A 24,871-nucleotide genomic window follows, 5' to 3' on the forward strand; every position below is an offset into this window, starting at 1 on the left:
AACCAACAAACTAAAAATAATTAGAAGATTGCCATTTTACCTTCCAGTTGTTAAAAATAACCACATAAAACCCAATTCCGAGAAAGCGTTGAGGAAACCAAACGTAGCGTTGATTTTATTTGCAACAATTTGATTAGCTCACTTTGAGTGAGGAAAAAAGAAGGCAATTCAAATCATTTAGCTGGTCCGCGAGAACTGCCAGGGCGTCCGGCGTCCAAAAACAACCCGTGAAGAAAAGTTCTCCTTCGTTAACTTTGAAATCTCGCCCGAAACGAGTTGCACTCGGACTTCCCATCGGACTGCCGACGCTGACGAACCGGCCCAACTGGCAAGGGCCGGCAAAGAAGCATTTCAAAATTGAATCCAATTAAGTAAATTATTTAATGCCGATGTACCAAACAAGTTTGCGCCGGCCGGAAAGTTTCTTTTGCGCTCGTCAAAAACCCACACCGATAAAGCAGACCCTTTGGAGGAGGTCGGACCTTCCGCCGTGTGGGAGGGGGGAGGAAAATAATCCAGATATAAAAGGAACTCGCCCAACGCAAACTTCCCTTTTACGATCAATTATAAAGTGGCCAAACGAATCACGGCAAAGTGTTGATGGTCCTCCGACGCCACCGTCCGATTGTCCTTTATGCCTTCTGCGTTAGGTTATTCCTTGGTCGGTGGCTTTTTCCGCCGAAAAAACATTTGACGAGTACAAAACAAATCATTTAATTAGCGAGCGAACGAGCCGGGAATGCAAACCGACCCACCCCAGACGTCGAAGCGCCCGGTTTTCCGATTCGCGTCGGATTGATTTCTATTTACCGATGGGAGCACAATTTCCCGGCCGCGCGTTCGCGTTTGCCTTTGATTAAAATTTAATTGCCCCGATTCGATGGTTTTATATTGGCCCGGCGAGGAACGGGGGACGGGAGACGGGGGAAAAACACAGGGAAATTGATTGAAATATTTACCCGCAGCTATTAAGCGCACCGGCAGACAAGGCAAAGATCTGCTCTCGATAACCGCCCTCCTTCCTCCACCATCGTCCGACCCTTTCCTTTCTTCCCACCAGAGAGAGAAAGAGCCAACGAAGGATGCGGTCAAAGTTCAAAGGGAAAAGCTTATCCGGGCGCAAAACCTGGCGAACTACCGGACGGCGGACATCGGTCGACGGGGAAAAAGCTCTTTCATCTCCGGTGCGCCGTTGATGTTCTTTGCGCTTAAGAATGATTATTTCCCCGGGCCCGCCCCAGCTATCGGCCGCCAGCCCCTTCCCGCACCAACAACCTAATATCCTGCGCCGACGAGATTCGAAGGTACACATTCTTGATGTCGTGTTTTACTTCGTTTTTTTGTTCGTTTCGTGTGTCTCATTGCGTTTTGTTTTGTACGAGGTTTTTCTCCCGCCGACGGACAGCAACAGTGCACGTCGCTTCCGTCCTCCCGCGCTCCACAACGGAGCGTTCGAAAGGAATCAAATTATTTCCACCGCATCATCCGGAACGGAAGGAGCTGACGGAAAAACGAACGAGGCGCCGACTGAAGCAGCTGCCGCCGGCCGGCTTCGAGACTACCGTTTCAGTGGCTCGGCCTCGGCTTCCAACCTGTCCAAACGGTGGGCTACGCCCGCGGGAGAGAACCCTGGACGGGCACGGAGCGGAACAGGACCTGTTGTTATCGGGCGTATCGAAATGATTCCGGGAGCTTCGCCTGGGAGGCAATCAGATCAAACGACGAGCGCGTCAGGGTCCGCCGATCGTGGGAACGTACTCTCAAGAGGAGGAGAGACCTCCGGACCGCCGATCCTGACAAAGCAGAACAAGCGTAGTGCCTCGGAAGTGATGCCGCAGCGGAAGATAAAAAGACGCACAGCAAGATTTTTACCCCCACTCTCCAGACCGCCAGACCGAGATTGAGGTCAGGACGGTCAAGTCCCGGGCAATATTTAAATTAACATATTGATCTTCATCTGCAAATCTGTTCGAGTCGGGAAAAAAGACAATCAAAACCCAAGCTTAACGAACCCACCATCCTGTTGCTCCGGGTTGTGTCTCTTTTCCCGTTCGGACAGACTGTCCCCTGTTCCGAGAAACCAAAAACCTACATTACGCGCTTGACAATGTTTCTCCGGTATTACTTTCTCCAGCAGACCTTCGAGGCTTGCCTTTTCCTGCTTTGTTGTTTCGTCTGCCGGCTAAAAATATCCCTTCGTTGGTCGAAAAATCCTTATCCGTCGGCAAAACAACCTCAGCACAACTTGGCAATTGCCATATACCGCCGGGGGAGGGCGACCTTTTCGCGACCCAGCTGTTGCGCCGGTACACCCGAAGCGTTTGTTATTAAAAACCTCGTCACCACACGGGGATTTGTCGATCTTGTCGCTTACCGGTCCCGTTTTTCCCTTTTCTTTCAATTTCTTTCTTGTTTTTCTGAATACAGAAGCATTTCGGTCGGTGTTTTTTACTTTGCTTTAAGTAATTATTAATGTCTTCGTGGCATCGTATCAGACCACGCGGGCAAAAAGGCGCCGTTAGAAACCTGACGAAGGTCGAGGCCGATGAGACCGGGCGGATCGAGCTGAGCAAGCGATAACCTTCGCCGTCCCCAAGATGACGTTCTATATGGAACATTTCTTTTTCTACTCCATTGTGTGGTCTCCGGTTCGCGGAACCTCGCCGTCCCGCGCCGAGACTTCCTTACGGGTTACGAGGTCATCGGTGGAGCTGATAAGAAGCTGCAAAATTGATGCCACCACGCGCCACGCACCCGGGCGGGGTGTTCGTGCAGTAAATATAAGCCAGTAGCGCCGTTCGGTGCAGATGTGACCGACTTTATTGGATTGTGGGCTAGTGATTTGTGGCGGAAAGCGTGTTTACAGTGGTTCTATCGAACGGACGGTGGGCGAGAGTTAGTGCCAGAGTCAGTGAATAAACCATATTTACTTTCCTGTTATCACCAAACGACCATCACCATTTCATAAGCAAACCGTAAAGTGATGGAATGTAAAGCAAACCATCGTTGTTCTAATTTTGTAAATATAAAATCAAATGAAACACTAAAAACATTGAACAATAAAGCAAAAAAATATTCTTATAGTCATTAGACAGACCAAACGACCGGATCATTTCAAAAAGCAAATAGTAAAATGATAGATCAAAATGGAAACATCTTTGTTGTGCTTTTGTAAATATGTTAAACTAAAAGTAAACGAACAACTAGAAAAACAGTAAACAGTAAAAAAAAGAAATATTCTTCAATTCTTTATAAAGCCACGCAAGAAGATTCTACCGACTAAAAATCACTTACTTTCCCGCAACAAGCACAACTACACACACCCGACGACATCACGATCGCAATGACTTTGAGTCGAACTTTGTCCATTTGATTTTACAACACCTGGGACGAAGTAATGGATTTACTTTGGCAAAATAACACCCAGCACTGTTCGGTGCAGGAAACCATGTACGTTATTAAAAGAAAATGTGTACGGTTTATTTTCCCCCCACCCCCTCCCCGCTGTGCACTACGGAAAGTTTCGCCCATCGGTTGGAACTCACTCTCTGGCGCGCACGTTTCGGCATTTACTTTTGCTGGGTGGAATGCAAAAACAAAAACAAAACCCCTCCAACATGGGAAGAAACGGAAGGAAGGATGCCGACCACAGCCACCCCAAGCACGCGGGAGCGTGGCGCTAACCCTGGCCGCCCCCCGTCGCGCACCCGCCGGCCATCAGCGTGCATATTTGAATCGGGCGTTCACGTTCCGTTTCCCGCGGAAGAACGGAGAGAAAAAGCCCTCCAGGGCAAACCTACATCAGACTCGTGGCCGACAGGGCAGGACCACGGGAATGGGGTGGGGGGCGGAAGGGAAACCAAATATAAAAGTCACAGTCCAACGTCGGAGTCGCAAAAGTTGCAGTCTTCGTTGATTTATTTTTATGATACTCTCTCGGCCCCAAAAATCGTTTCGGGTTTTGCGGGTTCCGTCCGGACCAAGGTTGTCTTCGCGGGCGCAAAAGGATGCGCTCCACCGTTTCCGGCGGTTCCACCCCTTTTTTCCGGGACATTCCCTGTTTGCCCGCAGGTGCCTACCAGCACGAAGACACACACACACACACACACAACCGTATGGCTCACGGGTCACAGTTTTTTCGCTCGAGCCAACGCGCTCAGACTCCCTCGGGCCGTTTATCTGTGTGCTTTCAGAATCTGCACTGGCACTCGGGTCGTCGCACCGCATGAGAGATCCTCGTGTAATAATAAAAAAGCAACAACAGTTCAACGCAAACCAACTCCAAAAATCAACCGAAAACACCACCGACCGACCGACCGGCCGACCGCCCAAAAACCTCGCCAAAGAAACTCCAATCGTAAATTACGTTTTATTGCATTTTAGTACAACCTTGCCCGCGCGCGGCTCCCCGACTCCATCACGAGTGAAGTTTTTGGGGGCTTTCTTAAGATACCTTCATGGCTCTGACCCGACCCAAACCTTTCCCTGCCTTTCCTCCCTTTTCCCCCTCGCAGTGGCAGTGACCGCTTGCGAATGGCTTTCGTTTGGCTTGGAAGCGGCAGTTTCAGTTGGATTGGGGAAGCCCTACCGAGGGTAAGTTTGGTTTTTGTTTTTTTTCCTTCGTTACCACCATCGACTACCCGCCCCGCCCGTGACCTCTTTGGGCTTTCTAACCATTTATGTGTCTGTTATTTTATTTTATTTTTTATCTTTCTTGTCTCTCTCTCTCTCTCGCTCTTGTACCGTCGCCGGTACATTAGCAATGAAAATTACCTTCCCGTTTGGTTGGCAACATAAACCTTTGCCGTAGACAACGTTACTTGCGTTACGGAGGAAACTATCAAGGGTTCGCATCGGGGAACGCAAGATCAAAGATTTCGCTACATGTTCTACCGCAAAGCAAAAGGGAAAGGACCAGCACCAACAAGTTCTTCCCCACCTTTTTTAGGCTACCGACTCTTATTTGGCCAACGTTTTATGACGACTGCTGACAACCTGCCAACAAAGCTGAACATTCGCATCCCTGTGTCCCCGGCTAGCCTGCTTACACTAATGCTGAACGGACCACCGGCATCCGCTCGGAGTCGGTAAGAAGGTCGCGTCTGACGGCGAGCGAAGACGACGTCCACGATAATGACGTAACAAAACGAAGAAAAGAACTTTCACAAAGGCGGCCAACAGAAACTCCGCCCGTCAATTTGCTCATGTAATATTAACTGCACTGATTGCAATGCAAATGCAATAATACATGCTTCGCGGGGGAATAATTGGAGCGGCGCGCATGGAGTGCAATCACGAAGCACTCGGGTTTCATTGGAAGTTCTCTCCTTCCAAGCAACGACAGGGCCCCGCGTGTAGACAATCTGGAAAAAAACATGGACTTTATGCATCATGAAATTCCATTCCAAATTGAGTAGGTTTCACTAGCGTTGTTGTTCGTTATAAGATTGCCCTTTGTCAGCGTTCTCTCAGGCCAAAGAGAGACGCTGGACGGGTTGGGAGTGCATAATAAGCTTTTCCTAGATCCGTGCCAGTGATTTGTTTGATGAAAAATGTGGAGGAAGTATTACCAAATACTACCCTACCAAAGGTTGCAGAAGAAACAAATTTGTAGATTTATGGATACCAAAGATTTATATATCAGTATACATTAGAACATCAAGCAACCTTGGTTTGACAAGGGACCCTTTTGTGGAATTTGAATCCGGTTTCCCAAATCGGAAGCAAAGACAATCGAGACGAATGATCTAATTTCACATCATCTCGTGTCCTATCCATTCGGATATGTGAAACGGAGCAAGGACATCCCAAAGAAACTACCTGATTGTTCTACAGATATAAGAAATCCCTCATCAAGATATGTCTCCACGTTCTCTACGGTGTTGGTAGAAACCAAAAAGACTTTCTTCAAAATACAATTTATTTCCGTCTACGTTCAGAATCTCTTCCCCGGGAAGAAAGATTTAACTCTTCTTTGAAACAAGACCAAGCCGGCTTCGTTCCAGCTGAGGGCGAAAAGACTTTGGCAAAGAATTTCCGTCACACTCGACCTGCAATGATGGTTGGCGTTGTTGGCGGAAGTTTGTGGCGATCGGTGGAAATTGGAAAAGTTGCCGCATTGCTTCCACCCCTCGGGGCTTCGAACAATTGGAATGGACAGCAAAGTTCGTTTGGGGAATCCCTCGACACGCCGCTGACAGCCGTGACGTTTGCTGTGGGTTATTGTTTCACTCGGCTGGCAGCTCGCCTGTACTGGATTGCGAAATGGTGGCCTTTGGCCCGGGTCACTTACCGGTGTCGAGTACGGATGGGCCGTCAGGCAGACGCCGTCCGCCTTCAGCTGCTCCTGCAGCAGCGCCTCCAGCTCGCTCAGCATCAGCGGCGAGCTGTCCCGCTCCAGGCTGTCGCTGTTGTCCGACAGCAGGGACTTCGGGTCGTTCAGCTGGAAGTACACGCTGGCCGCGCCCTTCTCGCGCAGCAACCGCACGCTCTTCAGCAGCTTGCTCCGGTGCGCCGGGTTCTGCACGCCGATCGCGTCCAGGTCCGGGTCTCCCACCTGCTTGCAGATCTCCAGATCGTCGTACCCGTTGTCGAGGAAGCTTTCCGCGTACTGGCCGAGCCCGAGGGCGCGCAGCCACTCGCACACAATGTTGCTGACGGCCATCTTCCTAGCTGCAGTCGGTTCGATCTACTTCCGATCGTACTGATCGGCTCGCGCGGAACAACACGGAACGATTCGCGCACACTACTCGGCGTTTCTTCGCCCTTACGCCCTGAGTTCCAGGGGTGGCACACTCCTAACGGCACCGTGCGGGAAAACTTTACTCCAAACCTTCGCCTTCCGACCCGCTTTTCACCGCCTCACGAATCGTCCCACGTTTACGACCACCTACACACTTTCACATCACTTACTTCGAACGCCATTCGAGCCGCGAGTGGATCTTGTACCACGAACTCCCACAAACACGCATACACAAACACACACACACACACACACGGACACCTTTTTATCGCCACTCGGGACCACGATTTTCTTCTCGGCTGTGCCATGAAAAACGACCCGCGGGGGGGAGGGAAGAGAAATGAAATTTCAAGGTAAACATAAACGTTTAATTAAAATCGTCCTTTTCGCCCGGCAGCGCCGAGCGACGACGATTCCCACGACGACACACCCACACCCCCCGAGCGGACGACCCAGGGCCGTCCATTTGTGTCCCACCAGCCCTTGCACTTTCTCTCCCTTTGCTCTCGTTCGTTCATTTTCCCACTTCCTACTTCCTTCTTGCATCTTGCGTTCAACACTTCTTTCATGCCACAAAGTTTATCCTTGTTTCGACCTTACACATTCGGCCGTTTTAATGTTCCGTTTCCCCCGAAGCGTCCCTCACTCCGGGGCTGCATTTCTTCATCTCGACCGATCTGCCTTCTGGGGGTCAGGCAGTTTCGTTCCGTGTTTCGTTTCGTTCACATTCCTTCGCACTTTTGTGTGCGCGTTCGTTCGTTTTGGGACGATCATTTATTTGAAATACGTTTAAGCGTCAAACTGAATTCTTTTCCCGTTCGACTCTCTCAACATTTGTTTGGCTTTGGTGTTTCTTTCAAAGTCATTGGGTTTTGTTGGTTTTTGCAACCACTTGGAGGGTTAAGGTGAGGTAAGCAAGTTTGTTCCACATTGTGTTTGCTAATGACTCATCAACTGTGACTCATTAGGGTGATTCCTTGATGTGTAGATGAGGAGCTTAACTAAGTGCACGTTTGTGCATACATGTTCAAGAAACGAGCGCTCGGTTTGATTGTCATATTTTATCCACTGTAAGTCACCTCTTGTCTCTCTGTCAGCCTCTTGCACCAGTCAGTAACACATTTCATTTGACTCTCCTTCACTTGTGTTTTTTTCTCTCTGTATCTTTCGTCTAGTACGATCTTCCTGAGGAGTGCGCCTGCTACTTGGCTTTTCGTGCCTTTTGTGTGTGAGTGTGGTATTATTCATCGCTTCTCTCCAGGGCACATTCCGAGATGGCTCCTTCATTGGCTTGTCGGTTTATTTTCTTCCTGCACCGGGAAGGGCCGCCGCCGCCCGCAAGAACCGGCTTCGTTCGTCCTCCTTCGCACGAACCGCTGACCAGAAGACGCTTCGTCCCCGTTGCACCTCACAGGCGAATCCCAAGACGATCGCAAAACCGGCGCAATTACTTCGCTCCTTACTCGAAGCGAGAGCTTTCCCACATCGCTATCATAGTTGTCGTCGTCGTCGTCGTCTTTAAAGCCACAAAACTGGTCCTAGGCGCGGTGTGTGTATCTGTTGCCGTTTTTGCCCTTCTGCCTCGACGACGGATGATGAACGGCGCGGGAACTCCAAACCAGGAAAGCAGCTCGCAGCAGGACCACGGCGGAAAGCTGGAAAGAAAACGGCAACAGGAGAAGCAAACAAAGTTAACCATTTGGAATCGTGACGAGTTGGTTAATGATGATGATAAAGATTATTATTACTCTCCATTCCACCACCCTCAACCCGTCCCCTCAAGTGCGCCTGTACTTGGGCGTTCGCTCAGGCCGCGGCCCTTAAGATTAAGGAACGAAAGCATGAGCATGCCACGGGAAGAAAAACGCCACAAGTCGAACAGTCTTCTTCCTTGCAACGGTACATTCGCCGTGGTTCTGGCCCGACCTGCAACCCACGGCATTCGACGCCAGCAAGCTCGACGGAAGAACCTTCCGCCAGGCGATCGATGTGCCTAGTCGTTCATCTCGTGTGCTTAGCCTGAAATCCAGTTGAAATCATATTTTCGTGTACCTCCACCACCTCCCGAAAGCCATCGAGCATCGTCTCGACTCCGATACCGGAGGTAGCATTATTCGGTTCGGCTCAAAAATCGAGTAAGATTTATGACAGGGTGAGGTGAAACGCCGTCAAGCCAGTCGCGAGGACAGGATCTTCGTGATGACCTTCGCTGGTTGGGGGGGGTTCGGGTAGCGCGGAGGTCCAACAGGAAGGAAAAATGGAACTGCTCCTTGCCTCTTCACCGAAGCCATCACCGAACCACGAAGTTAGGATAGGAGGCTGGTGGGTTTGAAAAATTTTTGTTGACAGATTAAGATTTATGAATGTGGCAATTAAAAAGAAACGTGAAGACGGCAACCGCACAAACCAGAGGAAAGAGACAACGGAGGTGAAGGCTGCCTAATGCTGGCGAGCACGGCATCCAACCTCGCACCGTTCCTCGCATAGGAGTCACATTTACACCCCGTATCGAGAACCCCGAGAAGAAAGGTGCCCGCGAACACTTCATGACGCGCGCTAATGGAAACCACTGTGCTGTGAAACGGCGATGTTCGGTGATGATGCTGGCGATGATGATGACTTATGGAGACAAACGTGCGCCGTATCTGCTGGGCACACGAAGAAAGGTGATCAGCAGGTCGGAAGCAGAAACATTTCTCCTTGCCGGTGTGGCGTTGCGGGGAAAATGAGTGACACTAAATCGTTTGACGAAATGTGCAGTCAACAGGAATGCGTAAATGAGAACAAAGCTGCGCATGGAATGACTTGTTCGTTCTTTAAGTTTCACATTATACCGATTATGGAGTGTAATCTGTCCGCTTTTCTTAGAATTTTTCTTTTTTGGAGAAGATTCTTCCAAATTTGTTTATAAAAATTACGAAGCCTCTTAATAAAATATTTGTTTTCAAAATATTCCAAAAACAATGTTCTATGAATCATTACTAATTTTGCTATGCATTTTCCAACGCCATTCGCTTTCTAGGAAATTTCAAAGATGTCTAACTTTTAAAAGTATTTACTAGGACGAAATTTGATACCTCACTTTAGAGGATAATCTGTAAACAAAAATTATCAAACTTCAAGAAAAGCATTTGAAATGGTGGAAAAGTTAGAAGGGATCAAAATATAATTGGCAATATTTTGTTACAGAAATCGAACTAGTGGTAAAACATTAAATCCCTATTTCACTTATTTTAATTCCGCCTCAAACATAAGACATGTATTCTACACATTTGAGTGAAACAAATTTTTCTTCGTTTCATTATCATTTAAAGTACTTTTTTTACGGTTGCAACCCTTCGTAAGCTTGAATTTCCAAAACAAATATGCAAGCTTCATTAGCCAAAAAGGATCAAAATGGCACGCAAGCCAAGCTTCAACCTCTGACATGCCCACGCATAGGTGAAAGTTCGTCAAAAAAAACCCCATCGTTCTACCGGTGGCCCATCTTACCAGATCATGTTTTGTTTTTGTTTATGTAAAATCCCCAACGTCCCAACATTCCAGCGTGTTTCGTCGTTTGCTGGCTGGGTCGCCCTTGTGCCCTTTCGCAGGACATACAAAAGCACGCCCTGTGTCCTGGGAATGCGTGTTTGCAAGAAAAACGCAACATTAAAGGAGAGAGGAAGAAAGGTAAAGAATCCTAGCGTACAACAAACCCAGCACACAGCGCAAACACAGTGGCCAATTTACATTTTGCACAGACATGGATGGACGTCGACCTCCTGCAGTGGGACGTTCCGCACGACCCAAACCGAACCCAGATGGTCTACCGATTTTCCCGACCACGATGAATGAATCTGCTGAATGAATGCGAATCCCCAGGCCGTCACCTTCGTCGTCTGGCTGAAGGTCACCGTTCCGGCGAGGCAGCGCCGGAATAGGTAAAAAGGACTCTCGTCGCTCGGTGAACTTTCCGGTCCCCTCGGGAAATCCCTACCGCGTCGTGTTCTCCCTCGTCGTTCGCAAAGTGCGAGACGTGAAGCAACGCAATAAAAAAAAACGGGGTACGAATACCTTCAGGCGCCTTCCCTTCGAATTCTGCAAGATTTCGCAGGTGGTTTTCGCAAAGGATGCTTGTGCTGGGTGATTTTCATCAGACTATTGTAGTATGGAACCCTTTTCGTTTCGTTTGCGTCACATCCGCCCTTTGCGTGCCCTCCACCGGGAATAGATTCAAATCGTGCAAGGTACGAAGATATTTTCCACGCGCAGACAGGGTGCTCAATTTTCCTCGGAATAAATTTCCACCAAGGCACCGTCAACGATGTGTGTGTGCCCGCTAAAGTCATTCACCTTGCGCGTCGTAATAGCTTCTTTCGAGCCCGGCACTGCTTGCCTTCGGGCTGGAAAGGAAGCTCAGCGAAATAACTTGCACAAACGAACACAAATCTGCTACCGACGCACGCAACAAACAATTTGCCGCTATCGTCAAGGGCTCGGATGTGGTGCTGGTTCTGGGCGGCGAAGCGGGTATCATCACATAAAACACCCAGGTACGCCATGCTCTCGAGCCATCTAACATCATACCGGTTCATGCAAAACATTTGCCGTTAATGTAAATTCACCCCCGGTAGGAAATATGCAAATACCCAAAGAAAGTTGATGCAGCTTTTAAGTTCTCGACCTTTCCGATGCACCGATGCAAATCTGGATCTATGAAGTCATAAGTGGCAATGGAACGGACACCGGTACCCCGAAGTGAGGCGCCATTAATGGAAGCCACAATTTCGCCATCCATCAGCAGGCAGAACTGGACCGGTTGACAACACTAATGGCTGAAAAGTGGGTCACAAATATTCCGGAGCTACCCCAACCGATGTCCCGTGTTCTATTCCACATGTCGGTTGCGAAATCTTCTAATGCAGCACGTCAGGACCGATTCTTGAGATAGGTCCACATCGTGAGGAATTACCATTTTCACATTATTCAAGGTGGATGGAACGAACTGACCAGGAGGTAGGTTTGAGAGCTAATTTATTCATGTGGTAGCGCAACCAAAACGCATCACGTCCCGGCATGGCCTTCGCATCGGTGGAAGGCGGTGGTGTTCGACACCGATGCCCGGTTACGGGTCAGACGTATTAAAATATCTAGGTGGACAGGTTCTGTCGCAAAGGAAAATGGTTATATATTATACCGGATATGCGACACAAGTGTCAGTTCCCAAAAGTGGCATTCGAATATTTGCAATTCTAACCCAGGAATGCAAAGTTTGACGGAGAATTTTCCTCAGCGTGTATGATATATCATGGTAAATGGGCAAACAGGATGAGTGGTTGGAATATCACAAATGTCTTCAGGGGTTTGTGTCACTCTCACTTAATATCACAGCCACAGAAAAATCTAATTTCAATATTTTGAAGTAGCTCTAAACGAAAATGCCATATCCATGCTGGGCTTTAGCACTCTTTTTCCGCGCTCTTTATGGCTGTTTCTATAGTATTCAACGACACCTAAATAAACTACACAGAACAAAGGATGCCAAACATAGCTCAAACCAAAACAAAACGACCGAAAAGTGTACATAAAAGGCTTCATTTAAAGCACTGCTTTAGCGGCAGAGAATTTGCGGCCAGCAAAACCATCACCCTCGCCATGCACAGGACTTGGGGGAGACTCCAGGAACGACAGAACTCGTCCCCAACCGGAACAGCTAACTCGATTATCTTGCACTGGTAAAAACCCAACGTTCCACGAGTCATCGCTGGCGCAAGTTTTAAAACATGTCCAAACAACATCCCACCACGGTGGACCGACCCAGAAGCCTAGCGGTTGAAATGGTGCACAACTAGCACCACGACAACGACGGTCGTTGCTTTGCATATTAAATATTTACAAAACTTTACACCTCCGTCGAGGCGACTGTGAAAAAAAGTAAAATTTTCCTTGGTTTTTGTCCTTGCGAAAACTCTACTTTCCCCCGGGAGGGGAGAGGGAGGAGGAGAGGGGGGGGGGTTTGGCTCGCGTGGGGACGTTTGCACTTGCTAATTGGGTCGTACGCCGTAAAGGAGAACTTTACCGGGTCGCGCCGAGAAGAGATACATAGTAACTCAACTCGGCGTTCTAGGAAAAACAAAACGAAAACTTTGCCAGAGATAGAAAATTGCACCCCATTTACATATTTGACGGTAAAGAAGGGAAAACATTTTCAAAAGTAATTAAGTTTTCGCGGAAAAATTCTCATGCTTATCCATCGTGCGCCCATAAGTCGCGCGATACACCGAACGGAGCAAAGCAAATGTCCTTCCGAAGGGAAAACAATTTACCAAAGCCAACAACCACCCTTCGATGAGTCTATGATTCGGTGTGCAAATAACTCTTTTATGGATTTGCTGGTCTTATTTTTCACATTTGCAGTGCAAACTCAAACACAATTTCGGTTGATTGAAAATACAAATAACCGAGCAGGAAGCTCACATAAACAACAGCAGCAACAACGAAAACAACAAAAACAATATCCACATTTTCCAGCGAGTCGGTTTCCACTCATGCAAGTCAATTTGGTGTCGAAAACGGTCGGTGTTGATTTTTCATTCGCCACGAAACCCATTCGTGAAGGGCCAACGAACGGGATGGCTGGCACAGTGCCGGCGAGTATTGTTCGTACATTTTCACGTCCCCATCGTGGGACCCATCGGGGAAAGGCTTTAGCCACCCCAAACGCAGCTAAACATTTACATTCTGCCTCCGAACCCCCGACGCTACCTCAATTGATAAAAGCATTTTTCGAGATAAAACAAACGTGCAAATAAATGTGTACGCTAACAACGATCAATTGTTCGCTGGCGCCTCTGCGGCCCTTTCGGTACGAGCCTTATTTGCTTGGAAATGTGTGTGTAAATCCCTGCGTTCCGGAACAGTGGAAGTACTCGTGGAAAAATGAAGGGAATGTAAATACACACGCCTTTGCAGTGGGTTGACAATTGAAAAGGAAACTGCGTGCAACAAGTTTAAGTAGGACTAAAGCAAAGAGAAGTTGTAAAAGGAGTATCAAATATGAAACAAAGGAAATAATTATTTTCATCGGTGTGAAACACAATTCGAAAGAATTAAATTTAAAGCAACCCGATAGTGTTAAAGTCGACAAACGTTCTGTTCGAGGAACAATCAAACAGCTCCACGGCAGGTGAAAATCGACCGGAAACCCCCACGATGCCATCTCGCCTAAATTGATCAAACAAAACCCCATTCGCATTCCGGTGACTTCTGCCGTAATCAATATTCCGAACCAATCAATGGGCTGTACACACCGACATTTTCGGTAGACCCTCCCTTAACTTTTCGAATCTTTCCCGCACTCACATCGCGCCCACAAATTCTCCCACTGACGACAGCAAAAGGTGGAGGGATTTTAAAGCAATCGAGCAGAAGAATCAACTCTAGCCAACCTGAAATGATGCCCTGGAAAGAGGGTCACGGTGCGCATCGAACCTATTCTCTAAAGCCTAGAAGGTGAAAATCGATTTCATGATGCTCGGTGCCGAAGCATCGAAGATCGCGCCCCTTAAATGTTCCATCCCCGGGGCTTCTGGCGCAGCGGGGAACCCGTTCGGTTGACGATCGAAATCATAACCTACGAAGTAATATTCACCAGGAAAACAATTCCACGCCACGCCAACACCGCGAGCTTCCCCCCGGCGTGGAAACCGAACCGAACCGTGCGCGGATAGAATTACTTCAATCATATTTCATGGCCCCGCGTCGCCCGTAAAGCCAGCGGTTGCGCCATGCGAGACACGGTGTGGCCAAAATTCAGCTGTGACCGAAGTCGATGGAAAACCAAAACTTCACGCAATCGCCACGGCCCGGGCGCCGGCGGGGGAAGGAAACGCGACAACGACGACGTGAGACTTGATACTTTTTTACTTCTACCAGGATGCCATCTATCTTACGGTTCTATCGTGTTTTGTTTTCTCCGCTCGAACCGTCGTTTAGGCCGGTTGGAAGCCGGTGGCCACAGCCGCACGATTTGTCTCTCGCTGGTTTTTATGATCTTCCCCCCGGAAATCCAACCGAGACGCCGTCGCTTCGAATTATCGTCAACGATTTCGGGGTCAATTTTCGATCACCACCTACTCACCCTTCCGTTTGCTTTTTTATTCTTACACGCCTCATACATAGACATCGTGTAGGAGCACATAAAAAGTCCTCCACCACCGGTGTCCTCCAACCGATCGCACCCTTCATTTCTCTTTCCTAACAAAATGGTATCACTTGATTCTGTCGTAGGCAGGCGCACTGAAGCCCACCCAGGACACCTTGCATGAGTTGGAAAAAATAACGACAAAGAAAACGCCTGAAGGTGCAAGCTGTCACCCTTCGAAAGGGAACGGCTGGAACGGAAATATTCGTTCCAACGCGGGATGGCCATCAAGTGAAACTGGAAGTGCATAAGAAGCATCCGACAAACTACGCTGGTGGCATTAAAGGACACTTTGAGATATCATCTGTTCGAAAGGCGAAGGACAAGTAGTTAAAGATAAGGAAAAGGAAGGACAAATTAAAGGTCATTATGCACATCGATTATCAGATATCAACAAGAGGAGATTCTTTTATTTACAAGCATTCAACGAAAACTGAAAACTAGTTTAGAGCATTTGCAAAACACACACGTCAAAAAGGGATTGTTGTGTAATTATCCTTAGATGAAATTTAGAAGGACTTTTGCTTGTTTTGCTATCTCAATATATCAGGCTCTTTTTCATCAAAACAAAGGCGAACAAAACCAAATGAGAATGTCATAAAATCAGCCTTCCCCTTCGACTCAAAATCTCTCTATTACCGGGCGCAAATGGTACTGTCCCTGTACTCCCACCCTCCCACAACCGGCACATTCCAGCCCACATGATTTCCGACGCATTTTCACCCCTGCGTGAAAAACAAAAGTTATGATTGGGCGATTCGGTTTGGATCTAATCAAAATGCTAAATTATGTCTCCCACCGGGAAAACCCGGTGCGCAAGGAACGCATCAGGCATTCCGCCCGGTAGAGATCCTAAAATTACGGACCTGCCAGCTGTTCGGAAAAATTGGAAAACAGTCCAACGCCCACCCTAGCGTCGAACAACAGCATGAAAAAAAAAACGGACAGCTCGAAACAACAACAAAGGGTAGCGGCAGCCCCTGGTATGACAAATACCTAAGGGAAAACGGTCGCAGCATTTTGCGATCTGCGCACTCGGTTGGCGTGTTTTAAGACAGGTTTTCCCACTTTTTTCGTTTTCCTTCAACATCCCAAATCCTTGTTAATCTAAGCGTTTACGCTTAATCAAATTTCGGCAAGAATGTCAAGGGCGTTTGAAGGGTTTTCGTTTCATAAAACCGTCAATACGTCATGTGGGAAATGTGTTTCAAATACTACACTAAATGGTACATTTACCGACGGAAATAATAATTCAACAAACTCTATGAATTGTCACAAAAACAAAAACAGCACAGGCGTATTATCGATCGTTATTTTGGTTTCACCGAGCGAAAAAACCGGAAAGGTATATCAATAATTGAAACACCCTTGTCGTTAATATTCAATCGAAACGAACGTGCTTTTGCCACCCGCTAATTCCTCCCAAACAGCCTCCCCGAAAACCGTATTGAATATTTCAATTAGCAAAAACCGAATTCCACTTTCATTTGGCGCAAAACCAAACACAAAAAAGACAAAGCGAAGGCACCAGCAGGCCAGCATCATCCGCAGCCGTATCGTTTCAGCATCGTCCGATTATGCTCGGTTGGGTCATAAATTTTCACCGGATAAACTTTGCCACCTACCAGCCGCGCTCTGGGTAAGAAATTCCCGTTCCGGAACGGTCCCGGCCCACGCCCCATTCCCGGGTTCGCTCAGCAGCAGCAGCCCGGTTTGCCCAGGGTTGTCTTCGGAGGTGCGACCGAGTTTCCGAAAAGTTCCCCAAACCCAAACAAAAGCCGAAACACCCCGAAACAAAACAAAACAAGGCCCGGCCCAACACAACACGCGGGCGGGCGAGAGAATATTTAATTGGAAGATAGAATTTCATTCGAGGATCGTTTACGGGGACCAAACTCGTGACCAAAACCAAAACTCCCCCACCGCCACCGCCGGTTGTCCTTTTCGCGCGCGGCCGATCCGCGTACAAAGATACTTTCACAAGTATTTACCGGTGCCGGGAAACGTCAGGTACCTTTCCCGCGCGGCCACGGGGGTACGGGAAACGTTGATTTCCATGGCAGGAAGAGTGGCCAAGAAGACGTGCGAACAAACGGTGGCCTGTGAAAAGGATAACGCCGGGCGGAAGCGCACCAAGAAAAGGGATGTTTAATTAGGTGCTATTCGAGTTCGGTTCCATCCCCGGGTATTCCTCACAGTGTGTACGTGTTTGTACGTACGTGTGTGTGCGTTCGTTTCCATTCGACGAAAGCCGGGTCCTTAGATAACCGAAGGATTCGATGCTGGTGGGAAGTGAGAAAGATAAATAACGCTTTTACCACCGCATCCCACCGTATTCTTCAAACCGGGAGTTTCCAGCACCGGGCGGCATTCGAACGGTTGGGATAATTTACGGCAAGTTTTTCTTTTCCCTTTTTCAAGTCGTAATTGTTTCCATTCCCAGCCATGCAGGTGCGGATGAGGATAGATCGGTTGGGGAAGGAAAAAAGTGGATGTTGAAGATTGTTTGTTCTCAAAACTCTCCCGATGAAACCGATGCCAATTGAAGGATATATATTGAAACCCGGTACCCGGTGCTTCACAGCTCCGGGGAAACCGGTATCAGGTGTCTATTTAATGAAAAACATTCCTTCCTTTCCGGCTGCTCGAAAGGATTCCTCGCTTTGTGCCATTTAATGAGAATCTCAACGAGCATCGATGAAATTCCCTCTTCACCTAAAACGGGATCGCGTAAAAGTCACATACGCAAATAAATTAACGTGGAATGTATGACCAACCGACATCCTCCATTCAATATACACATAAATTCCTATCGAAAATGAAGGCTATGGAACGTCGTTAAAAATTAATGTAGTCACATTTAAGAATACCTAAATTGGCAAAAGCCCATCACCGAGGCGGATGTGTATTTATGATTCCGATACGCGTTTCCATTTATTACTCATCTTCCCCCAAAAACTGCAACACTGTAATGGGTCATCATTAAGCAAAACAAGCTTAACCGGAAAATATTTTTACGCTCCTCAAATGCTTACACTTTGCGGATATCGAAAAGGCCTCCAACCGTACCCATATTACCATACGCGGGCATTCCACATTCGCGGAACGGAAAACGAAGGTACGATTAATTTCCCTGCGTGCGCCTGTCAACCGACAACTGATGTGGCCATTAAAGTGCAATAAGTATCGGCGTATCGATTTTACATCGATCGGACGGCGATATTGGAACAGCACGCGAGGAAAGGAATCGAGGGGGAGGGTGAAGATTGGGAAGGGAGACACAAAAAAAAAGAGCCGGGGCAAATATGACTATCCCACGGTGGGGCATAAATTTTGCTATACGATCACATTAAATGCACATAAAATCATCCAACAAGCATTAATGCGGCCGTGGGCTCGAACGAAAAGAAAACTAAAAATCTCAAGCCCCCACCCGACGACGGGCGACGATCGTTTGGGTCGCGTTTTGCGGACGCATGAGAGGAAGAGATGGGGGCGCAAAAGCAAGATTTGGACGCAATCGCATCAATCGAAGTCCGGTGTGAACTGCAGGTGGTCTTGGTGGGCACGAGTGTAGAAAGGTAAAAAAAAGCATATTTAAAGAAAGAAGTGGATAAACACGAAATAAGATTGAAGGAAAGAGAGCGCCATCGTTCGTTAATTCTCTTTCTTCTTGTTGGTTGGTTTTTCCTTTCCTCCTGCCTATCGCTCCTACAACAATCCATCTACGATTGATCTCGCGATCTTTTTCGACAAAACTTCTTTACGACCGACGGGACGTATCTGCCATCTTCCGCCTGCTGCCTTTGGGAGAGCAAAAAACCAGAATATATCCTCTTCAGGCAGTGAACTCGAGATGTCGCGTTGGAGCACCAACGAGGAAGAGGGTGGAGACATCCCCCCGGGGGCCCGAGGCTCCACGATATCAATCTCGATCTTTTTGACAAACCGTCCTATCTCCACCGGGTGGAAGTGTGGTTGAAGCGGCCAACAGGGCCCGACCCTGTGCCCGGAACGGTGACCATCGAGTCATTTTCGTCCTCCTGCTCTTGGTTGCCCCGACCCGGTTCAGAGTACTTCAGCCCAGATGCTCTGGAATTTTGACATTCCGGCCCGTTAGCATGGGCGGATGAAAGCTGCTAAAATTGCGGCATCGGCAAGTTTCACGGACGACCGGGCAACATAACAGTCGCTTTCCGCGTCCGGTTAGTGAAGCACACGTTTTTTTTTTTTTTTTTGTTTTTCTCGCTGTGGAAAAACTTTAAACCATATTTTTTCTTGCTGTTAAGTTTCCTTTTGTTTTGATTAATGAGATTAAAAGCGGCACAAACTCTCCTCCGCCCGAAGAAAGGTCATGCTGACGCACGAAGAACCGTCACGCGCGCACGGACAAGACTAATAAATTGAGAAACCGGGAAAGAAGCGCGCAATCCGGAAGGTTCGAAAACAAAACGAAAGCAGCGCACCCAACCCCAACAACCCCCCTGTCCCTCTCTACCCTTTTCTTAATGGACCACACACACAGCCCTCACCGTGCCAAGACGCGCCGTGAACGATCATTTATCACGAAGCGCGCACGACGTCTCACAAAAGTCTGCCAAAAAATCTTAAAACCGTGGACCCCTTAGGTTTCCTTCCTTTGCTTCCCCGGTGGTGTTCTTTGGCGTCAACAAACAGAAACTTACCTCAGAAGGATGTGTTTTTTCTCGATGTATTTTCTTTACGCGGGGAAGAAGGCCAAGTAAAGGATTCTTTGCGGTCCAAAATTCCGCTCCAAGTTCCACACGCTTTTTTGGTTTCAACGCGACGACGAATCGATGCACCTGAGCACGGCCTGCTTTATTCCTCTGGTTCGATGATTGGAGCACACTGGATTGGAACTGCTTGCTGCGACGCAACGATAATTACGGCGATTCTGGTTTTTTTTATCAAATGCCATTTCAGCTTTTTCCACTTTTGGAATAGTTTATTCCAAAAATCCTCGGTCTTACGAACATAAATAACACCAGTTCTTTTTATTTTCCATTGCTGACGAGTTCTTACCACAAACTTACCCGATTAACTAAAATTGAACAAGATTTCACATCCGAAAAGGATCGTCTAGTTTCCTACTTTCCCACGAGGACACATCACGGTACGCTTTGTAGCTCTTTTTAAAAGGAGAACCTCAAATAAACCACAAATGGGACATCCTTTCCATTACGGAGCGATTCAGTCGGAAGATTTAGAATTGAAAAATAGTGGCATTACGATGGATGGAAAATAGTGGGAAAGAAAGCAGAAACGAAAGATTCATCTACGTTAGCTCGGGCGGAATGGAAGAAAGAGATCTGCTACATTTCGCATCCTCCTCCTCATCCTCCTCCTGCTTCTCCGCCGCTTGCATACCGGAGAGCTTTGGATCGTCTTAAGCTGCTGCTGCTCTCGAACGCGCGTCTTCGTGTGCTTTTTTACCCCGTCTTTCGCTCGTCCTCCTGCCCTCTCGGCCGTTTCCTTTCCTATGCCGCCTTTTGGCGTGTTCTTTCTTTGCTATCCATCCTCCAGGGAGTGTGAGTGGTTTTTTTTTGCAAACTTTTGCATAGCATTTTCATCATCGGGTTAGCCTCTTTTTGCGAGCGGGAGGTTTTCGTCTTCTGCATCGTTACCTTCTCCTTTTATTGCTGCCTCGAAGGCCCACGGGAGATCGAAGATCGAGCACAAACACCACCACCGCCACCACCACCAACATCATGGCCTCCGACAACACCACCACGTTTTGTTGTTTTTTCCCCGTCTTCCATTCGCTTCGTTCTTACGGTTTCTTATGTTGCTGCTGCTCTATTTATCCACACACTTCTTCCCGGTTGACCTTCGTCGATCCCTGAGGGATGTTCATCGCCGGTTCCCTAACCGCCCCGGACGGTGCTGTGTTGTGTGACAAAAATGCAATCCATCTTAAAGCACGAACACACGCAGTCAGGTGTAGGCAGGTACAATAACAACCGGGTCCCAGCATCCACCAGCGCAGGGAATTGCACACTCTCACCGTTTAAAGCTCCGTGTGGTGGTGCTGCCGGCCCGGTTCCCTTTTCGGGGGCTCCCGGTGGCTGCAGCAGCAGGAAAAGAAATAAATAAACATCCAACACTCTACTAAAATCACTAACCAAATCCCATCGCATCCACGGTGAACGAACGAACGAACGAGCGAGCGAACGAACGAACGAACGAAACGAAACGAAACCGGAAAACAACATGCCGATCGAAGGAGCCACACAAAGGCTCGTGGGGTACTTTTTCTCATCTTTCTCAGCCCGACTAGCTCCAAAACGTTCGCGGTCTTCTTTTCACGTTTTCCACGACAGCCCTCCACAGCGTGTGTCGGTGCAAGAACTTTGCCTCTTGCCTCGTGCTCAAACATGAAGCCCTCGAAAGCCTCCCCGCCAGATTCCGGATGAAACCACCGTTTCGTCTGCAGGCAAACTTCATGGACGCAGCGTTAAACTAACTGGCTCGGCGTGGGGAAGCTTTTTATGTACGTTCGCCAATGGAGAGAAAGATGCTGCGAAGGGATCACGATGAAACCCAATGCCGACACACGGGCGTACTGCACGTTATGTGTCTGGCGGTGGGGCTCAAAAATAAACAAACAAAGTGTGCACAAAGTTGCACGAGCTTTTTTTGGGTCGGCGGGAGGGGTTGGTACACTGCATTCTATCGGTAGGGGAGCAGCCTCCCACAAAATCACAGAGAAATAGGCAAAAATACACAAACACGCACAACCACTCACATGCTCGCTGCACTGTTGTTGCTTAATATTTTCCAAACAAACGTGCCTGGAACGGCGAGCCAGCTAGCACTTGATCATTTATTTTTTGCATCACACTATCATTTTCAAGAAGATTTCACCTCACGAAAGAAGATTGCTTCACGAAAGCACACTGCTTCTCCCTTGAAAGGGCGGCGCGCGAATCAAACACGGAAGGGAAAAAACCAATCTCATCGAATAACGCGCACGCGACGACACGGGATCGAAAAGACGTCCGCCCTCGACGATGCACAAATTCAAACTGACTTCAAAAAGCTGTCAGCTGTTTGGAGTTCCTACTCTCTGACCTCTAGTTACCGCTTCGTTCACCTTCGCGGAACAAAATCCATTTACCGGCAATTACCGATACGCAAGCCAATCGGTAATTACCGATTCATTGACCTTGCCGGCTAAAAAAGCCTCGTCCCTGCGCTCAACTTACCGGTTTGCGAAATCAGTAATTACCGGTTCGCTGACCAATGACGGCTCTCCGCTCTGTGCGGTAGTCACACATACCATTGCAGATTTTCCGTCGAAGAGAGAAGATTTTGAGTTCAAGAGAGATAAGAAGAGCGGGTAACTTGATGATGAATCAATGATGCAATGATTATCATTTCGAATCCAACGCCGGAATCTATGCAACCAAAACCGGTTGAAACTAACGGTTGAACCGAAATTTGAAATTTTCAATTTCTTTAGTTTTGTTCGTTTTACTGCACAAATTCAATGGGAAAATTAAGAAACATTGATCGTTGGTTCACCAAACGTCCTAATACTTATTTAACGAATATTATAAACGTTCATTTTTCTTCTTTCCTTCTGCACTTAACGTTTTTTGTGGTGCTCAGAAGAGTATTAAAACTGGGTTAAACTTAATCTTAAGAACTTCCTTCTGACTATATTGACCTTACGGAAAGAAAATTATCATCATAATCAACAAAAGCTTAAAGAAATCATCAAACACATGTTTGCCTTCTTGAAAACCTTCAACAGATAGATTTGGATCTCTTTCCACCACCGTTACGGTGGAGTCAAGTGTAACTAAATAATTCATCTTAGTATTAATTTGCTTCGCACGTCGCTGTGAGCCTCTTCGCAGGTTGTTGTTGGCTCTTTGAACAATCTACGACTCCTGCTACCGTTTTACTTCCGCTGCTGTCTTAACAGATTCATGATATTGTAAGCAAGGGAAATTAGCTGACACCACGCACAATAATGCAATGGAAGCAAATTCCGAGCACTGCGTAACAAAGGGCATAATAAGATAGTTTTATCAATTCAGTGAGCATACTTTACTTTTGAATGTTTCCTTCAGTTCGGTTTAGTGAGGGTTCGTTTGGAAATTTTGGTTTTAGTACAAATTATTTATCTCTATTTGTAGAGAGGCTCAATGGTCTAGGGGTATGATTTTCGCTTCGGGTGCGAGAGGTCCCGGGTTCAAATCCCGGTTGAGCCCTGTTTCTCTATCAGTTCTTTTTTATGTATATCTGTATCTTGTTTTGTTAAAGTGAGAACATCTTAAAACAATTTGTTCTTCTGTGTGATACCCTCTTTTCCATTATATAATGTTCTTCTTCTTAGCTATGTACGTGCTTTATCAAACGTACAACAAAACATTATCCCCTGGAGTGTGTATCAAAAATCTAATTTACCATCCATCAATAGAACCACACCGAACATGTTGACGAACGTTTTCGCATTCGTTCGTGTGTGTCCATCAACGTATTGACAAATTGATTTAGCTCACACCCATTCCCACTGAAGTAACCGACAAATGGATACGGCAGAGGGTAGGGTTCTCATCCCACTGGAAAAGTTTGGTTGAAGAAAGAAGTGCGTTTTGCGTCCCCGGTACGAGCGGGAGAGAGTTCTGAATACTTTTACGTCTGCTTTGGGTTAAATAAAAATGACACACTATCGCGCACGACGAGCATTCAGGATATACGGAACCTTTTAATGAAGCTCCCAGCAATCGATGGACACCGGAGGGCGGTGCGAACTGTGCCAGATGGTCAATCTAGATCGAGATCACTCGGACGGACGTTAAACATTTCCGGACATCAACTCACCACCCTTGATCGTTACAGGTGGAATGGGAAAAACAAAATACGTTCATAGCTCCTGGTAGGGTTCCTCTGCTATTCCTAAGAACACTTCAGCGGCCGGGACAGGCCTACGATACAAGGTCCATAAATTTCCTCACCGGACTGCCGGCCACCGAAGTGCACAGGGTAATAGTTGAGGAAGGAAGAAATTATTGAAATTTATGAATACACAACACTGACCGTGACGCTTTTTCGTCCATTTCGGGGTAGAGACGGTACCAAGTAAATCGTGCCGGACCAGAAAGGACTATCGTTTGAATTGATATTTTACTGCCCCCCGACGAACTGCCTTCGGGTTGGAACTGCAAAAAGGGACTAGAAGCCGAACAATGAATTGAAAGATAAACACTACGTGAATGTGCGGATAAAAAAGAATAAAAAGGTGTAACAAGAGGACGGACGAAGAAACAACATTGTGCAATGGTTTCCAACCATTGGCGAATTTCTTAGCATTTGAAGCGATAAGGATGAATTTCGGTAAATAACACACGAGCATTAAAAATTATGCTTGGATAAAGGCTCAACTAAATGGAAAACTGTGGAACGGAAAATTCTTAAAGAATCGAATTTAATTTAGAAAAAACATCAATCGTTCGGTATGATTTAATTGAAATTGAAAGTAATATAAAACGTCTATTACTTTTGCCTCGAACAATGAGGTTAAAATACTCGCATGACCCAAACTCATAGTTCTCTTAAAGTACTATGTCTTAAGGTCCTTGTAATACGTTAAACAGTGCTTCTTTTCATCCTGTTCGAGTACAAGAAAATCCCTAAACAGGCCCACTTCGAACCTTCTTCAATTTATTTTTAATGATAGTGCTGACTGCGGCTTCCATTTGCATGACCTCGGGAAAGTGATTTCGAAAACTTACGGTGGGTAAAGATACTGGGATGCCAGAAAAAGTTGCTTTCAAGACGTAAATGGTGACGCACCGACTGCGCTTATCACAAAGTATATTCATCATGGCTGAGAGGCTGACACTTGGCGAAATATTTTGGACAAAGCTCGGGTGGGGTAAAAAAATCACTTACTTCGCGTGTTTTTGCTCATC

The 24,871-nt window shown here is 47.2% G+C and overlaps 1 protein-coding gene and 1 non-coding gene across 2 annotated transcripts in view; one reads left to right on the forward strand and one right to left on the reverse strand.

Annotated features, from left to right (window-relative positions):
* The window catches only part of LOC131289168 (uncharacterized), a 100,025-nt gene extending 93,361 nt beyond the window's left edge, over nt 1-6,664 (reverse strand). Inside the window, exon 1 of the mRNA XM_058318377.1 lies at nt 6,293-6,664. Coding sequence (XP_058174360.1) covers nt 6,293-6,664 — 372 coding nt within the window. The remainder of the gene's footprint in view (nt 1-6,292) is intronic.
* A 16,431-nt stretch (nt 6,665-23,095) lies between these two features.
* Trnap-cgg (transfer RNA proline (anticodon CGG)) lies at nt 23,096-23,167 on the forward strand. Its single transcript has one exon. It is a non-coding gene; the product is annotated as a tRNA-Pro (tRNA).
* The last annotated feature ends 1,704 nt before the right edge of the window (nt 23,168-24,871 follow it).

The sequence above is a fragment of the Anopheles ziemanni genome, chromosome 3 (assembly GCF_943734765.1).
Source record: "Anopheles ziemanni chromosome 3, idAnoZiCoDA_A2_x.2, whole genome shotgun sequence".
NCBI classification, from domain to species: Eukaryota; Metazoa; Arthropoda; class Insecta; order Diptera; family Culicidae; genus Anopheles; species Anopheles ziemanni.